Source organism: Cucumis melo, chromosome 11 (genome assembly GCF_025177605.1).
Source record: "Cucumis melo cultivar AY chromosome 11, USDA_Cmelo_AY_1.0, whole genome shotgun sequence".
Lineage (NCBI taxonomy): Eukaryota > Viridiplantae > Streptophyta > Magnoliopsida > Cucurbitales > Cucurbitaceae > Cucumis > Cucumis melo.
Window position 1 is genome coordinate 33,456,667 of NC_066867.1, and position 15,379 is coordinate 33,472,045.

The 15,379-nt window shown below is 32.1% G+C and overlaps 2 protein-coding genes across 3 annotated transcripts; one reads left to right on the top strand and one right to left on the bottom strand.

The window, feature by feature from the left end:
• The first annotated feature begins 1,255 nt into the window (after window positions 1-1,255).
• On the top strand, window positions 1,256-5,737 carry LOC103499015 (arginase 1, mitochondrial). Of its 2 annotated transcripts, none has more exons than XM_008461881.3 (7): window positions 1,256-1,416; window positions 2,598-2,740; window positions 2,954-3,113; window positions 3,600-3,733; window positions 4,193-4,402; window positions 4,959-5,069; window positions 5,205-5,737. In XM_008461881.3, exons 2-7 carry the CDS (start codon window positions 2,600-2,602, stop codon window positions 5,463-5,465), a joined length of 1,017 nt encoding a protein of 338 aa, XP_008460103.1. In that variant the 5' UTR covers window positions 1,256-1,416; window positions 2,598-2,599; the 3' UTR covers window positions 5,466-5,737. The 2 variants fall into 2 exon arrangements, with proteins under 2 accessions (XP_008460103.1, XP_050934950.1); XM_051078993.1 differs by lacking the exon at window positions 1,256-1,416 and adding an exon at window positions 2,147-2,409.
• Window positions 5,714-11,113, bottom strand: LOC103499016 (protein NRT1/ PTR FAMILY 7.3-like). Its single transcript, XM_051078992.1, has 5 exons — window positions 10,736-11,113; window positions 9,036-9,180; window positions 8,475-8,692; window positions 7,299-7,849; window positions 5,714-6,928 (listed from the first exon to the last, which is right to left on the bottom strand). The coding sequence occupies exons 1-5, from the start codon at window positions 10,775-10,777 to the stop codon at window positions 6,055-6,057; spliced, it is 1,830 nt and encodes a 609-aa protein (XP_050934949.1). The 5' UTR covers window positions 10,778-11,113; the 3' UTR covers window positions 5,714-6,054.
• Window positions 11,114-15,379: the final 4,266 nt, after the last annotated feature.

Here is a 15,379-nt window from a genome sequence, read left to right on the forward strand (position 1 = left end):
CTTTCGCCATAAGGGAGAAAGTAGCTCTCCTTGAGGTGCGTGATTGCGTTTTGTATTTTTTGCCTGCCAAATAAAGGAGTGTATGGGTCCTTCATCGTACTATACACATCTTCTTGGTTCTTTTAGTAAAGTTAAAAAACATGTGTTTATTCTCTTTATTATGAAAAAAAAAGGTTTTATTCGTCGAAAGAATAATATAGTTTTTAAATTTAAATCGGTAAACATTAAAAATATTTTGCACTCTCGACCTTAAATCAATGTCCTTGATTAAAGTCTAAAATTTAAATTGTTGCCAACTATTCAGAAAATCATAAAGAAAGTATAAAAAAATTCTTTAGAATTTCATACATAATTTATAATTTAAAATGATGTATAGAAACAATAACATGCACCTTTCCAACATATGTAGTCAAAATACATATCCATGTTATCAATTTTGCTAAACAAAAACTGTAAAAGTTAAAGACTAAGAGGATTTTTTTTTTCTCCCTCTAGAAGTAGACGTTGTTGAAACGAAACCAAAACATGTACTTTCTAAATTTATTTAATAAAATTCTCTCTTTTAAAGTTTCCTTTAGAAAATTCATTTAATAAATAAATAAATCAATCAAATACCATTTTAGCAAAATAATAATGAAAGAAAAAATTATATGGCTTTAGAAATTAACACAAAACTAAGACAAATTATCAACCATGTTTTCACTTATACATTAAAAAAAAATCAGTAGATCCCTATGGTACTGTAAAAAATCTAAACTTAAATAAACAAGTAAATCACGAACTATTTTCAAATTAGTAGATCAAATAAATAATTTAACTAAAAGATATTTTAAATAGTGAAATTGCTAAAAAAAATCAAATATAATTGTTTTTTTAGCTAATATCTGTAAAAACTAATTTTTGAAGACAAAACTTCGAAATTTATTTCAAAGAATATCGTAAAAAAAAAACGAATATTTGAAAGTAGAATAAATAAAATATAAAATTATTAACAATTAAATGTAGTACTATGTCAACTCACCATTTATTCAACACTTATATTATGATGGATTTGTAAGATACACTGAAATTGACATTTTTTAAATTATCGGTAGGAAGTAGAATTTTTTTTTTTTATGTTTCTAATTTTCTTAATTTTCATATTATTTATTTTGTATATTATATTATATTAATTTAATATTATATATATATATATTTTTTGATATTCGAGTTTCCATCATTTTTACAAACAAAATATTATTTTAATTGTTAATTTTGTTTACCGCTTTTTAACTGTCACGGGGCAGCAATTGGTAAGCGTGCTCTTCCACAGCGCATACCTTATTTTATTGGCTCACTCTCACTTTTGCAGTTTGCTCTTCCGTTTCCAAATTTCCATTCACTCGTTCCCTCCATCAGCTCCCTCGTTCTTCATCAGTAAGTTCCCATTTCTTTTCTCTCGACTTCCGTTTCCATTTCAATTATTCTCCTTCGATTTTTTTTCTCGAAAAGTGGAAAGATAAAGGGCGCAATGATTGTATCTTTTCCCCTTAGCTTTTGCGTTTGGATCAGTGAATGGATCTTTTGGATTTCGCCAGTTGCGAATTACGCTGTTTTTCGCTCTTCGTGTTTTTTTTTTTTTTTTTTTTTTTGAGTCTCTACTCGCTGCTTATTCCTGTTAGTTGAGGTTGTTTTGCACTGGAATGTTTGTAATTGCTCGGTTGAAGTATGAGAATCTAGTGATTGTTTTTTATTTTGTTTTCTTTTTTGTTCTTGTTTGCCTGCTAGAATTGACGCTTCCTCCAAGAGAAGATTATTATAATACAAATTTCTAGAGAATTCTTGTTATTTAAATGGAATTTTCTTTCTCTGCTCGTCTCAATTACTTTTTTGCCCTTGAAGTCGTGCTTTTTCAATGGTCAGTGTTCACCATCTCATTTCCTCCTACAAGCTCAGGTTTCCGTTTTTCTATATATATTTGATTCGCAGGGGGAGAAAGTTTGGGTTTTTGTTTAGGAGCACGTTGAATTGACACCCAGAGCTAAATATTAATGTCCTTTTATTAATTTATTTTTTAATTGGTTAGGCTTACTGGCGTTTTATATTCCTCTCTCTTAAATTTCTTATCCGTATTTCAGCCCTTTAGTTTGACTTGGAGGGTTTTAGTTGATTAAAAAGAACGGACTTTGAGGGAGAAAATTTTCAACATTGAGTAATAATAATTGTTTATTTGGATAGAATGATTCCGTTGAAGTTTAACCAGTAATGGTGGTAGTACTTGCGAGTAGAAGTAGGTGGAGTAACAATTTTTTCAGTAAGTGCACGAATTGGGGCTATGCAGTGATTCGATGGATCTTAAGAACTGTAAAATGTGGGTTCGTTTCTTAACTTTGTTTTTGAGGATGCAAAATCTTTAGCAATTAAATTGAAGTAAGTGTTCACTTATTCTTCAGTATGATATGTTCAATTTACTTTTTTTCTCATTGTATTTGAATTCTAAATTTTACACTTCTTTCTAATATAATTGATCTCAGCTCATCAGTGCATCAAGATGCTCTTCGGCTTGAATTAGAAGTTCATTGCCCAATTTTAACATGCATATTCCCGTTCATTTACAGAAATGTCAGTGTTGGGACGGAGAGGAATTCATTACTTTCAGAAACTAAATTCTGCAAATATTCCCTCCGCATTGATTGAGAAGGGTCAGAATCGTGTTATTGAAGCATCTCTAACACTCATTCGTGAGAGAGCGAAGCTCAAGGTATGCTGGTCTGAAGAACAATTATTATCATTTCCGATAATTTTATTAGCTGGTTCTTTGTAATTTTTTTCTTACTAAATAAATTCTAGATAACTTAATCAAACTGATTAGATTGTGTGATTGTTTATATTGAATCTATTAAATTAAGTAGAGAGATATTTGTTCAGCAGTCAATTAGAATTACAACATTAAGCTTTTGACTTGTTTTCCTAGGGTGAGCTTGTGCGTGCTCTAGGAGGTGCTGTAGCATCAGCTTCTCTTCTTGGAGTTCCTTTAGGACATAATTCATCATTTCTTCAAGGTCCAGCCTTTGCACCTCCTCGGATCAGGGAGGCAATCTGGTGCGGGAGCACAAATCCAACTACAGAAGAAGGTATTCTATTCTGTTGCCTCTAACCTCTAGGAACTTTCATAAAATTTACTCTGTATTTGTTTAATATTGTATCGCAATGAAGGTGAGCATAATCCTCTGTTGTTACTTGAAATCTTATCACCTTTTCTATTTTTCCGGATGGTAAATCATATTTTGTTTCATATTCTTGTATTTAAGATTTTTAAATTAGCCCCCAAAGAGTCGCAGGTGTGAAGTTTTGATAATGTGCGGAGATCATAAAAAATAAGATATATTAGAACATTCTGATTTCAGAATCAAGCAAGCAAGTTCAAGAAACTAATTGTGAAACCTAGGGGATTTTAATGTGCATTGCTTGTCTGGACATTCATTGCCTGCAAGTTGGGCTACTTAACAAGACAACAGTTGTGTGTGTAACCCCCTTGCCTAATAACTTGTGTTTGCTGAAATTATGAAAGCCAATGGGAGTTCCCGTGCCAAGTGAAAAACTATGCTTTTGTAATGCAGGGAAAGAACTTACTGACCCAAGAGTGCTGACTGATGTTGGCGATGTCCCTGTCCAAGAGATCAGGGACTGTGGCGTAGATGATGAAAGATTGATGAAAGTTGTGAGCGAGTCTGTAAAGCTGGTGATGGAAGAGGTGAGTTACTCTGGAGCTTGTTTTTATTTATTTATACTTTCTTCTCTTTATAGTTTGAGGTTGACCTGAGGAACGTCATTGATTATTGATGTTTCCAATCCACTTTACATGTGCAATGAAAAATTTAACAAGTCTTTCAAGCTGGTAAAGGAAAGGATCTTATTTTCCTAGTTTGTTCATGTGTAGTATCGTTAACCTTATATGTCATCTATCCTCATAAAGATATGGCCTAAACTATTCATAGTTCATTTGATAACTTGTCATCAGAGTTGTTGCTATTTAAATCTCTCCTTACCAAAAAAAAGTGCCATGATTTAGAACCCTTTTTCTCAATTATTATTTTGGTGATATTATTTTTCTAAAACCATTGGTGCTAGTACATATGTAGTTTCTTGGCAGTGGCTATTCTCCTTTTGTATATTGGTTGAGTATGTTATATTTTGAATCTGGCTGCTTCAGGATCCACTACGCCCATTGGTTTTAGGAGGCGACCACTCTATATCTTACCCTGTTATCAGAGCAGTATCTGAGAAGCTTGGGGGCCAAGTAGATATTCTTCATCTAGATGCCCATCCTGATAATTATGATGCTTATGAAGGAAACTATTTTTCGCATGCTTCTTCTTTTGCACGAATCATGGAAGGTGGTTATGCCAGGCGACTTTTGCAGGTAAGTTTCTTTCCTTGAAATGTGTTTTTTTAGTATGAAATTTGTATTTTTTGTTTTTCTCTTTTGACAACTACTTTATTTTTGTATTTTTTTTATATTCTGCGAGGTAATGTCAAAAAAGAGGGCTTCGGTTGGGTGTTCCCGCCATCCCCCTCCCTCCCCCCTCGTTTTAAGATAACCTAACTGACCACCAAGAAAATTTTGATCTGTAAAAGGAGAAATGAAATGCTTTTGTTTTTGTTTGTTTTTTTAAGGAAAAAACTTTGTTAGTTGTTAGTTGTTAGTTTGTTAAATGTGTCAGGAGGATTCTTCTTCCTGTACTGGATACTTCAATTTTCAAGTTCCTAGTGGTTGTGAAGGAAGACTCCTTATCTTTGCATGTTTATTATGTATTTCCTTCTTTTTATCAATGAGATGCCTTTTATACAGGAAATTAAAGAAGAAAGAAAATCGTATGTTCTCTCTCTCCTCTCCAGGGGCAGAATCTTCTAGTGACTCGCATATTGATAAACTCATGTTCTACCGAACTTGAGTAATGGTTTTTTTTTCATTTCAGGTTGGTATAAGATCAATATCACAAGAAGGACGAGACCAGTGCAAAAGATTTGGAGTGGAGCTATATGAAATGCGAACCTTTTCAAGAGATCGTGAATATTTAGAAAATTTGGTATCTCTCAATACATGCATAAAAATTTTACTAAAAGATACATGTATTTTTTTTATTATGATCTCATCTCTAAACAGAAATATGATGTCGACGCATGTTTGCACTCCTAACAATGTGGTGTTATATTATATGCAGAAATTGGGAGAGGGCGTAAAAGGTGTTTATGTTTCAATAGATGTCGACTCTTTGGATCCAGCATTTGCTCCGGGAGTGTCTCATATTGAACCAGGAGGTTTATCTTTCCGTGATGTTATGAACATCGTCCAGAATCTCAAAGGGGATATTGTGGGTGCGGATGTTGTTGAGTTCAACCCTCAGCGAGACACTGTCGATGGGATGACAGCCATGGTTGCTGCTAAGTTGGTAAGAGAACTCACGGCTAAGATAGCAAAGTGAAAAGCAAAGTTTTGTGTAATTCATCCATTAGGATCCTTGGTACTATTACTTGCGCACTATAAAGACCTATTTTTGCAGAGGGAACTCCTAATCACTCAGTAACAATTGTGTTCACTAAGTGATGAAAATTATAAGGTCTTAGCTATGTACCCTAAGCAACATGCTGACCATTCCTTTAGAGCGTATCTTCTTTATATAGGGAGGGTTTAGCATTCAAAAGTTGATGAAATCATAGAAAAACTCGAGAGTAATTATAATTTTGTCATTTTGAAGTTTTTGTTTCTTTTATGCATTATATATTTAACAGAATTACACAAAATTGAAAGTTCATCCTAAATTTATGTTCTCTTAAGAATGGTTGAACATCAAATATAACTACAAATGTGAGCATATTTCAAAGGTAATTGACATGTACTTCTCTCTAGAAGAAGAAGAAGGTAACAGTATTTCAAGTATGACTGTGCACCTTGTATTATTTCAAACCTGTTTGCCTACACACTCTCTATTATCAAACAAGTCTTTGATAATATGCATGCTATGTCTCGACAATCTTTGTTCCCTGAAAAATTTCCCATCTTGAAAAGGATTCTCACTTGAACTCTCTATCAGACTCCTCTTCTTGGTCCCCATCTTGCTTCTCTATTATCGAGCCTTTATACTGTTTGGCACAGACTATGTATAAGGCCAAGTTAAAAGCAGTCAGTGCGGCTGATAGAAAGAAAAATCTGTCCAAATGACCATCGTTCAGGTTGGGAGGAACCCAACCTGGATGGCCATTAGTTTTTGTGATGGCCATTACAGTTGTTAAAATAAGGCTTGCAACGTAACTTCCCATTGCTGTTGAAGACATGGAAAGTCCCATCCCCAAGCTTTTCAATCCTTCTGGTATTTGTGAAGTGAAAAAATCCATCTGAGCTACGAAGACGAATGCTTCGGCCACTCCCACAAGTACGTACTGTGGTGTTTGCCAGAAAATACTCAAAGAACTAATTTCTTTGCCACTAACACCTGCATGCTTCAACCGTTTTTGCTCAACGAAGCCTGCAATTACAAGTGCTACTATTGCAATGGCTAGGCCGATCCCAATCCTTTGTAGCTCGTTGGGGGGTTTTGGCTTTCGTTTTGCAATCCTAACGTATAGAGGAACAAGGAGCCTGTCATAAAGCATGATGAACATGGTCGTGCTTACAATGTCGAAGGCAGTCATGCTTGCTGGAGGTATGTGGAAGTTTGACACGACGAGGGTGTCCATGGCAGCTCCTTGTTCAACAAAAAGAGAGATCATTTGAATGAACACAACAGAGGAGAAAATAGTGCATAACCAAACCGGAAGGAGCCTCAAAATGCATTTGACTTCCTCAACCTGAGTAACAGGGCAAAGCTGCCATGGATTTGGAGTTTGGGCTTGGTTGCATATCAAGTTAGCCTCCTCTGCTGTAAGAATGGCTGCTCTGTCCAAAAATCTGCATTATTCAAAAAAAGGAAAAGAAAAAGTCCATACACCAAAAAGTTTCTTGTCAGGATTGACTTTTAAGGCTTTCAGTCATATCACACCCACCCTAGGTAAGGAATAGTGAAGAGTATTTATTGATTAGGGCCAACATATGTCATCAATCATTGTAGAAAATTTGTCCCTTGCAAAATATTTTTTGAGCATGTGCACAAAAGATCATGTTGGAAGAAATCTAATTAAGAATTATGTATTGTTACACTACCAAAAATAAATTATGTATGTATTTTTCCTAAAACCGCCTTATGTCTACATATATATATCACAAGAAAAGAAATAATTAAAAGATATATTAAAAAGGAGAAAAAAAGTACCCCACTTACTTGAAACCTTCAGTGTGTAGCATTCTCCTTGTACCCTCTTTCCCTAGTCCTTCATAAAGACCTTCTCCATTTGAAGGCATTGGAAGATTCATTTTCTTCACGGAAGCCATTAGAACTTGAGAGAATCTTGATATAGGATTACCACAAGGTTTGGACTGTCTATATCTTGAAGTTCCACTCAAGAACAACAGATAGGCAAGCAATCCACACACAGCACATATCCAAAATCCCACCTTCCAATGACCCAAATTCTCTATATAAACCAAAATAGTCTCTGCAATCAAACACCCCATGTTTATTGACACATAGAAGTAGCTGTAGAATGATGTCTTGGCTCGGTTTTCCTTAGGATCTTTATCATCGAACTGCTCTGCACCGAATGTAGCCAATGCAGGCTCGGGAGCTCCGTTCCCCAAGGCAAGTAGATAGATCGATATGTAAAATATTGAGAGTTCAGTTAAGCTATGAGGGTCGCATAATTGGCCTATTTTGCCACAGCCATTGGGTTTGAGCAAAGATATGTGAGTTAATAAGGAAAGTGATATCAGACCCTGCAAAAAGAGAGCATGAATTTAGTTCTTGCAGCAAGAATCTTGTTAATCCCTAACACTGCCATTTACCAAAAGATGTTGGAACCTCAATCTCACCAAATAAAGTTCTTGTTTTTAGTTTTCTAAGTTATCTTATTGGCTATTTCTTTTGCTTCTAGCCTGATTTCAGAAAAATCATCGTTAAAAACTTCAAATAGTTCCTAGGGTGCCAAGACAACAGGTGCTATTTGGAAATACCTTATGGGTTCAACTTTTTAGGTTGTGAAAACTTAATAACTTAAAAAATTCTTATCGCCGAAGTGATCTTAGTTGAACTGTAATTGACATAACTTTCTTTTCTAGAGGTCAAAAGTTCAATCCCCTGTTCCGTAGTTGTTGTACTAAAAAACTTACAAAAATCCTTATTGTCTTTCAAAGTTGACTCTAAGGAGAGCGAGGCCTATGTAAGGATTAGCGGATGAGCAGAATTCAAGAAGTAGACCCTCGGCACACTGCTTAAAAAGAATCCACAAGTTTCAAAAACTAAGGAGTAGAGATTGTGTGGAAGTTCATTCTGCCGAAAAACCTCTTAACTTGTGTTCAAGCTTGTGGGGGAGTCAAGGAGCAAAAGAAGAAGCTGACTTACAACAATGAAGACAAGTTGAAAAATTGCACAAGTGAGATATCTTCCCAAGTATGAGTCACTGAGAAATGCACCCAACAAAGAGAAGCAATAAGTGGTTCCCATCCATCTGCTGAACGTATTTGCTGCTTCAGCGTTGGTTTGCCTCAGCACTGACTTTGAAAACAGAACCAAATTCACTTCTACTCCAGCAAATGCCAGTGTGATCAATCCTTGATTCACTGCAATAGTTATCAAGCCAAGCATTTAAGGGATTAGGGCGGGGGGAAGTCAAATTTTTTGTATATGACCTTGAAATCAGAGATAGTAAGCGAAAATTCTGCCCAACAACTTCCAGGCAAAACTGAAATGCTAAAAAGAATTCTTCCATCATGTGGAGATAGAGATGTTCAAACTTTTGTCCTTTAAGTCGCAAACATATGCTAAACTAGTTGATCTATGCTCAAGTTGGCAAAACCAAAATGCTAATTGAATGATATTTAATGTGCCGATTTTGAAATGAAAATGGAGTTGAGATTCTCAGTCTCCTATATAAGATCACCAAAAATGATTTTTTTTTTTTACCTAGCAGCAGCATCCCACAATTCCATCCACCAACTTTTCTTCGTTTTGCTATTGTTTTTTCATTTTGATCAGCCAAAGCACCATCCTCTGAGCTTGATCTCTGAAACCTTTCTTGGCCATTCTCCAGCAGCTGTAGATCTGCCACCTTTTGCAACATTTTAGATACTGTTAAACTTTTATAAAATCCATTTCAATATCAAATGAAAGCTAAAATAAAATATATATTAAAAGCTATCATTAGTGTAGCATTAGAGATTAAAGTATATGTATAAAATTAACTGTAGCAACTTTGACCTTTGATGATAACAGTTCAAATGGTGTCATCTAAAGTTAAGATGACGATGATTAATGATAGCAATCAACGACCTTAGAATATTTGCATTTTCAGATGTTCTATTGTTTTGTATTATTTCTAGTCCATTTCCTACAAGTTGGTACAAAATTAAAAAGGGGAAAACAAATGACTATAGAATTGTCTTGTTTTGAAAGATAAGTTGCTGTGTACCACTAAACCCAAGTATAACCCAATGGGTTATGAGTTATAACAGATTTAAATTTATCTCCGTACTCTAATACTTCTCACACTGGTGGTTTAGAAATTAGCACGAGACCTAACCAAGTGGTTATCAATACAAATTAGTTGGGGGGGAAATGATTTTACTAGGAGTACTTCAAACATAGGACCAATTGATCTTAAATTAAATCACTGTTTAACAGTACACCATAGCTTTTCCAAAACAATTGTATAAAGTTATGGTCAAGTAGGTTTACGAAGGCATTTAGTCTATGAAAACACATTTGGTTCTTCGGTTGTTTAGTGATTGAACACATGTAAGAAATTTTGTTACTCTTACACCTTAGTAGAACCTTTTCAGTAAGACCTTATCATTATAAATATTAAACTACAGCGATCAAATCATCATCCACATTTTAGTAGCTCACCGTTTAGCCCCATTTGATAACCATTTCTTTTTCTTAAAAATTTAGCTTACAAACACTACTTTCATCCTTGAGTTCTTATGCTTTGTCATCTTATTATTAAAAAACAAGAATGTGTTTCTTTTTTCCCTTTTATAGATTATTATACTCTTGTCCGTTTCTTCGGGAGTTTGTATTCCTTGAAATTGGTCTTTTTATTATTATTATTATTATTATTATTTCCTTTATGTTGTATCTTATTAAAAAGATATATATTTTCGAAATTCAAGTCAAGTAGTTTTAAGAACTTGTTTTTCTTACTTTGGCTAATAAATTCAAACGTTTTCTTTGAAAATAGAAAGACTCAATATAGTAAAAAGTGTGAAGAATTAGACATAATTTTCAAAAACAGAAAACAAAATACGAAATCGTCACCGAGTGAAATGTTAATATAAATAGGGACTAAATCATTAACTTCAAAAGGAATTATAGACTAAATGGCATTGTTTAAACAAAAATAATAAAGAAAGGTGTTAGTCAAACATGATCTCAATTTATCACCAACAATTTGTAATAGAAAAAACAAAAGAAGGTTAATCAAATCAATTCACCAGCTTAAAAATGAACTTTTAAGAGAAAGAGATAGAGACGACAAACGGAAAATGATAGCACAAATTGACCGATGTGCGACAGTAGTAGGAGGCAGAATCATAGAAAAAGGGAAATTGAAGTAAAGCAAAAGCAAGGAAACCATAATTAGAGCACATTAGTTATCACCTCACCTGAAGTTCGTCGTTGGACTTGAGGTCTGGTTTTGACTCCATTGCCCTAAAAAAATTGGTTCCACTGCTGGTTTATGGAGAAATTAGAAGGGAAGCAGGGATTTGGATTGAGAGTAATTAAGAGGGAGGGGAAATTGAGTAGTACTGCAAGTAAAGCTGGCCATGCATGGCGGAAGCTTTGAAAGAAAGCAACTGAAATTGTATGGAAGCTGACTTCGGTACCCATGGACGCTTGTCCTTCACACACTGCCATTCGCCCGTTTCTCGCTTCCTTTTGCATTTGTTTCTTTCTTCATGCTCAGTGAACGCCGAAAGTGAGAGTTTGGAAGATTATTATTTTGTCTTCTTTCCAATTTAATCTAACTTAGAATCGGTTATTGATTCCATGCTTCTAAACTTTTAATTCAACATGCAATAGCTTTAACAAATTGTATATCATTAATATCCATAACCAAAAATTTGGTATCAATTTTAGATAGAAATTAAGTGAACGTCAATTTGATAGTTTGTCACCAATACTAAGTTAGTATTTTTGTTTGGAGAGTATTCAATTGTATTTGTCCTTTAGATTTTATAGAAATAAGTTCCGTAACAATCGTTTATTTATTAAATTCTTCGGTCGTTAATTAAATCATTATAGAACATTACACAAGTGGGTAGTGACCTAAATATGTGCAAAAATAAAATTCTTAGCCAGCATTGATCGACGTTCATAAAGCATTATTTTTCTTTTATGGTTGACCCTATGAGTGAAATCGACCTCTATAGCCTTCTAGCCAAGTACTTGGCTATGTTTTTAGCCGGAACAATTAATTAGTTGAATCACGTTTAAATTGATAGATCTACTACATAATAAGAAAGATTAATTAGTAGAATGGTATTTGAGATTTAGTTTTCCGTCATTTCATAAATAACAAGTTAGTTTTATGATATGGAATGATTTTGAGATGGTTAAAATCACTTTTCCTTCCGTTGGTGTTCAACATTAGTAAAAATTGATTTTAGAAAAATCTAAAATCATTTCAAGTTGATTATGAAAGAATTAGTCGATATGTGTAAATTGAATAACCAAGAATTAATCTCATAATGACTATTTGATTCAGTTTATGTTAAAAGCTTATGTATCTGTGAATTTTTTATTTTAAATGTTGAAACAAAAAATAATATGTCATTCAATCGATGATAAAACAAAAAGAAAAATATATATCAAATTTCAACCATACAGGTAGGAATTTAATAGTAGATATTTACGAGATTTATTTAGTAAGCATACACATTTATCAAATAGAAAATACAATATCGAGTACTTGTTCAACCCTAAATTCACTAGTATAACCAAACATAATAATTCTAAATCAATTATAAATGCCTAACATTCACTTTTAAGAGTTTAATATCAAACATAAATTTGATGGATTAAAAATCAAATTTATAAAACTAACTCTTTTAGTCGATTGGATTCCCAACGCACTTTTAAAAATATGAGGGAAAAACAAATTTAGCAAACGAGGATCTTGTTTATATTTCTTTTTTACGTTCTTATAAATCTGGTAAATGAGGATCTCGTTTATATTTATTTTTTACTTTCTTTATGCCATTTTTTAGGGAAAGTTTGTTATTCCTCCTTTTCTTTTCTTTTTAATTTTGTGGAGTTCAGTTCAATTCACACCTTTTTGCATCCAAGCACAAGAAGTTTCGAGTTCAAATCTCTTCATCATTATATAATAAATATCTTTTAAAAAATGAAATTAAAAAAATGATGAACAACTTTCTTTTTGAAAAAAACAAGTGGGTTAGAGTCTTTGGTTGAAGTTAAGGTTTTGGATATTATTGTTAGCTTTTGTTTTGCATGTATTGTGAAGGTCCTCTTGGACAGAGTATTCTCCAATGTCCATGAAGAAACCCAACTTGGGCCATCAAAGAAATTAATACTATAAAGCCCCCTCACCCCATCACATAATAAATAGTCATTTTATTACTTCTAATTTTTACATATAAACATTGTCATTTTCAGCCTTTATGACAAAATATGTTATCAAAATCTAATTCATTTTTAACTATTGTATTCTCTTATTGCTATTTGATTAAGAATTCTCTGTTTCTGTTTTAAAACAAAACAAGGTCAATCTAATAATAGATAATCTTTAAAAAAACGGATAAAAAAAATATATAAATAAGATAAACCAGTCGTTATATTGATATGCAAAATATTGAAAGTTGAATTAAGTCGTGAGAGTTGCATAATTGACCTATTTTGGCACAAACATTAGATTTGAGGGTAGATATGTTAGCTAATTCGATGTCTTTTTTTTCCTTTTCAAGGTTTCACTCGTAAATGATATTAAAGTTACTGTTTTTTCTTTTTAAGAATTTGATTGCTAAGTAGTGACCCCTCATCCTACCCAAAGTTCAATTAAACTTTAAAGACACTCATCTTTTAATATTGTTTATGTGATGTGGCATCAAATAGAGAAATTATAAAAGGAAAATAAGTCAAACTTGAATACATGTTTTCATAGTTAATATTAGGTATTTATTTGTTAACAAAATATTCATGATTTATTTTAATTTATAAAAGAAACTTAAGTCAAACTTTGATACCTATTGTCATAATTAATATTAGGTATTCATTTTTTAACAAATTAGACATTAATTTGTTTGTTTGATTATATTTAGAATTCATAATTGATAAAAAGAAAATAAAGTCAAACTTTAATACATATCCATTAGATTAAAAGTGTTATTCGTTTATTTATATACAAATATAAATTATAAATATCATTATGATTCATCTAATTTGACTTTACAAACTTTTCTTTTTCCTTCTAAAATTTTTTATTTGGTTAGATTTTGACAAAATATTAAAAATTTAGTTATCACATATACCGAGTTTAACTTAAAAGTACAAGTTATTTAAGTTAAAATTCTCTTTTTATCATTTAATTTGGTGTGGAAAAAAAAAACGCACGAAAGTTTTGAAACACTACTTTTGTAATTCGGATCAACACATAGCGAATATTTTTCATGACATTTCTCTAATTTTTTAGTGTTTTCTATTTTTGTTGTTGTTTTTTTTTCTTTTACTTACTTGATTATTTTATGGTCATTCTTACTACGGTATAATGAAACTTAATTTTCCCCATTAATTTGTATCAGAATCATACTCATAATTAAGTCATTTCAATAGAATATTCGAATATTGAACAAATATGTAGTGGAGCCTTGAAAAGTAATCATTATGTGATCTATGTTTTGAGGTCCACCTGATAGACTATGTGCTATGATGAAAAGGAGTTAACGAGGTAAAAGCTAGACATACATAAATTATTTGAGAAGAGACTCGACCGTTTGTTATTATATGAAAAGATTATTGTGAATACGACCAAGACCTTATATTGACTATAGAAGGAAAAATAATAACGAGTATATAAATGAAGATAGCTATTTCTAATGGTATGATACATTTAACTAAAAACAAAATTATAAAGATTTATGTTCGAAAGTGACAATATCATACGTACGTACGTATATATATATATATATTTATTGTAGTATAAATTTCTATAATCTCAATGGGTAACACTAAAGTAAAAATTGGAGACTTTGATTCAAATAGTCAATAATGCAATGACTCACATTCTTTTCCGTACCAACTCCCTTCATTATTTTATAATATTAAACCTTCATTTTAAAGCGACCAGTGAGAGAAATATAAAATAACCTAAGAAAAAAAAAGTGAGTATATTTCACATTATCTCTTCCTACCAAACTTCTTATCTTTATAGCCAACAACCCACCATAAGATTTTATGTTTAATCAAAAGCATACTCTAAAAAATATATACAATAATTTGTAGGTGAGTCAAATTAGTTGGCCCTCGCTATCCCTTGTATTCAAATATAATATATTGACATTAACTAAAACACTATTAACTCGAGAATTGAAGTTTTGGCTAAACAATTCCTTTTTTATTTTTATTTTTTTTGTATTATACAATCAAATTTTGTTGTTGTTATTATTTGAGAACAAAAAATGGACATACACATGACATACTTTAAGTGGAATTCAAATAAGGAAGCTTGACTATCAATCTTGAAAATGGAAAACAGATTGTGTTTTTCAATAACAATTAATTATCTAATATTTGCAAGTTGGAATAGTCCATATTTCATATTTGCCTTTTAATAATTCTAAGCTATTAAACAAATCTCTAAGGTTTTTATTCTTTTAAAGAAGAAAATTTTGTCTAACAAATTTCTTAAGATTGTTAAAATTAATTGTAACACAATTTGGGGATGCAAAGCTACAACCTTTTATGAGCACTACATTACTTTTTTGAAAACATAAAATATATACAAAATCCATTCTTTTATAGGCATTACGACCTTACTATATATATAAATCATTATTCTAATTCCACCAACCAAAATATATCCTTATTTGATTTATATTTTTATAAATAAAATGTCTAGCGGAGAAGTCGATGAGTGCATCCAATCGAATATAAAATATGTTTTTTTTTTATTATTATTTCTATAAATCAATTCAAAAGTGATACAAAATATAAACAAATGTTTGGCTGCTAACTTTTTCTTGGGACACTGTTGGCTGCCAATAATAATTCTTTAATTAAATGTTGGAATA

Excerpts from the sequence above, each read along its gene's own strand:
- LOC103499016 (XM_051078992.1), bottom strand. The coding sequence starts at position 10,777 with ATGGAGTCAAAACCAGACCTCAAGTCCAACGACGAACTTCAG. Across the intron at positions 8,693-9,035 it reads TTGTGGGATGCTGCTGCTAG|TGAATCAAGGATTGATCACA; the intron begins GTAAAAAAAAAA and ends TAACTATTGCAG. Across the intron at positions 6,929-7,298 it reads CTACACACTGAAGGTTTCAA|ATTTTTGGACAGAGCAGCCA; the intron begins GTAAGTGGGGTA and ends TGAATAATGCAG.
- LOC103499015 (XM_008461881.3), top strand. The coding sequence starts at position 2,600 with ATGTCAGTGTTGGGACGGAGAGGAATTCATTACTTTCAGAAACTAAAT. Across the intron at positions 2,741-2,953 it reads GTGAGAGAGCGAAGCTCAAG|GGTGAGCTTGTGCGTGCTCT; the intron begins GTATGCTGGTCT and ends TTGTTTTCCTAG. Across the intron at positions 3,734-4,192 it reads TAAAGCTGGTGATGGAAGAG|GATCCACTACGCCCATTGGT; the intron begins GTGAGTTACTCT and ends TGGCTGCTTCAG.